Genomic DNA, 2,265 nt, shown 5'->3' on the forward strand with positions numbered 1-2,265 from the left:
GTGTTTATAAATGTTACTATAGTAACTGTATCCGTAGCCACAAGTTGGCAGACCTACTGCTCTGGCTACCTAGTGAGCAGCAAGGTAAAAAGGAAAGAGAAGAGACAGCATTATAGGACAGCCACGGTCTTGAGGCTTCTAGAGGGAAGTGTTGGAGAAGTGTTTTTTGCCTTTACAGTAACCAGTGTGCTGTTTTATGCAACGGCAGTGGTTTTTGCATTAGACCCTCATAAACACACCATGAAATGTTTTATTTTAGTGGAAGTAAAAAGTTTTCAAGCTCTTAAGGACCTGGAGGAATAAGGTGAAAGAATAAGGTTGTTTGCCTAGAGCACAATCCTGTGAACTCTGCCTGCGCAGCTGCAGATGTAGAAGAGCACCGAGGGGCCCTAATAAACATCAGTGGGGTTACTCAGCCGTGTAAAAATAGTAACAGTGTTTTCAGCATTGAAACTTGTAATTCATTTGTATATAGGTGTGTAAGTGATGCTGGGTTAAACAGCATTAGCTTAGCATTTAGAGGTAATTACTTACCTGTAAATAATTTACCTGTTTGAGGCTGGCAATTAAAATATATATATGTATAAAAGAGAGAGAAAGGAAATCGACACAATAGGAGAACAGAATGGCTACAGGAGCTCCCAGCAAAGCCAGGAGCCTGTGTTCGAGATGGGACACCTGTAGGAGCCCATACACTGTTTCAGACGGGCTATTTGCTGGTAACATTTGCTGCCGAAGCCGAGCGGTGGGAAAGCTGAAAGTGAAACCAAGTGATTACAGTTTCGTTTTCAGGTCCGGGAGGAAAGTGGAAGCCTCCCCGGCACAAAGCAATGCAAGTGCAGAGGTGCAGAGAATTATTCTTACACAGTTGATACCGCACCGCGGCTATTTGCTATTCCAAAACGTCATCCTGCCACTTCCAGTAACAATACCAAAGAGTTCTCCTGCAAATGTAAAGGAAACTAGATTATCCCCATGCCGTTAATTCTCGCAAAGCCGGCGGCAGAGGCAGGGCTGTGCTCCCCGCCGCCTCCCAGGGCAGCGGCTCCTCCACCTTAACAGTCCGTCTTAAGGCACCGGGGATGGCAGCAGCCATCTTACGGGTCACTGTCACAGCTGCTCGGAAGCCCTGCACCGGCCCCGGCCTCTGCCGCGGCTTCCCCAGAGCCGGGGTCCCCACGGGAAGGCCGGGGATGGGGTGGGGGCAGGTGCTGTGCCCCCCCTTCGCATTTTCCTAAAGCGGACAAGGGAACCCGGTGGCCTCCATCAATCTTTTGTTGATTTTAGAAGCTCAGTCAATAATAATAATAATTTTAAAATCCCCCTTTCCCACAAAAATACCCCAGTGTTTCATTCTGAAAGGGAGCTTGGTGTGTGCTCCAGGTTTTGTTGTTTATTTTTTTGTCTTCCCTCATTTAACGAAAATGTCAACTCACCATATAACATAATGCTTAAGAATATCACCAGTAGCTGGGAAATGGGGGCAAGGGAAGGAGGAGACCACAGCGAAAGTGTTTTCTCACTCCTCCTCCCCCCTGTATGCTCCCCTGTGCATCTCTTCTAACTTTGCAGAAGTCTGGAGTCATTTTTGGCTGCCCTGTGCAAGGCGCCGAGGCCTTGCCACTGCAGGAGCTCCTCATGCCCTGGGATTCCCCTCGCTCTTAATATTGCTGCTCGGGTTTACACATCAAAGAGCTGCAGATCCCACACAAACGCCCAACCTCTTAAACCTTGGTGCCCTCCTATAGAACTGCCATTTGTGGTTTCTCACAGCTCGGCCGCATTTTTACATGTGTGCGGCAGAGCGCAGCTTCCTCCGAGCCGCACACCCACCTCCACGCACCGAGCACGCTTGCTGCGGTGGGACCATTTGCTTAATTCTGGCTCTCGGTTAGAAGGCAATCCCTGCGAGACATAAACTGACTGCTGTCAACACTCGTTCCGCGACGAGGTGAGGCATTGAGCAGCCTCCCCAGGAATTATCCTGTATTTAAAACTGACGTTTTTACGCTGCCTCGCTCAGAAACCACCTGAAAAACCCCGAGCCGTTCAAAACCGGCGGCAGTACAGGGGTGCTGAGGCGGCTCTGGCACCCCCCGGCCTCCCCTCACGGCCCGGCTGCCTCCCGCGGGCGCTCAGGGCGCCGCCCGCACCCCTTCGCCCCCCTCACCCGGCGCGGGCGGGAGGCGGGTGCCGGCTCCCCCCCTGCCGGCGGGGCCGGAGCCGCCCGCGGAGCGCCGGGGCCCTCCTCCCGCCTCCCCCCCC

General features: G+C 52.2%; 1 protein-coding gene across 1 annotated transcript in view; it reads left to right on the forward strand.

Moving 5' to 3' along the window:
* The window catches only part of KAT2B (lysine acetyltransferase 2B), a 49,520-nt gene that overhangs the window by 2,062 nt on the left and 45,193 nt on the right, over positions 1-2,265 (forward strand). The window contains exon 3 of the mRNA XM_035316086.1: positions 1,117-1,206. Coding sequence (XP_035171977.1) covers positions 1,117-1,206 — 90 coding nt within the window. The remainder of the gene's footprint in view (positions 1-1,116; positions 1,207-2,265) is intronic.

The sequence above is a fragment of the Oxyura jamaicensis genome, chromosome 2, assembly GCF_011077185.1.
Source record: "Oxyura jamaicensis isolate SHBP4307 breed ruddy duck chromosome 2, BPBGC_Ojam_1.0, whole genome shotgun sequence".
In the NCBI taxonomy this organism is placed as follows: domain Eukaryota; kingdom Metazoa; phylum Chordata; class Aves; order Anseriformes; family Anatidae; genus Oxyura; species Oxyura jamaicensis.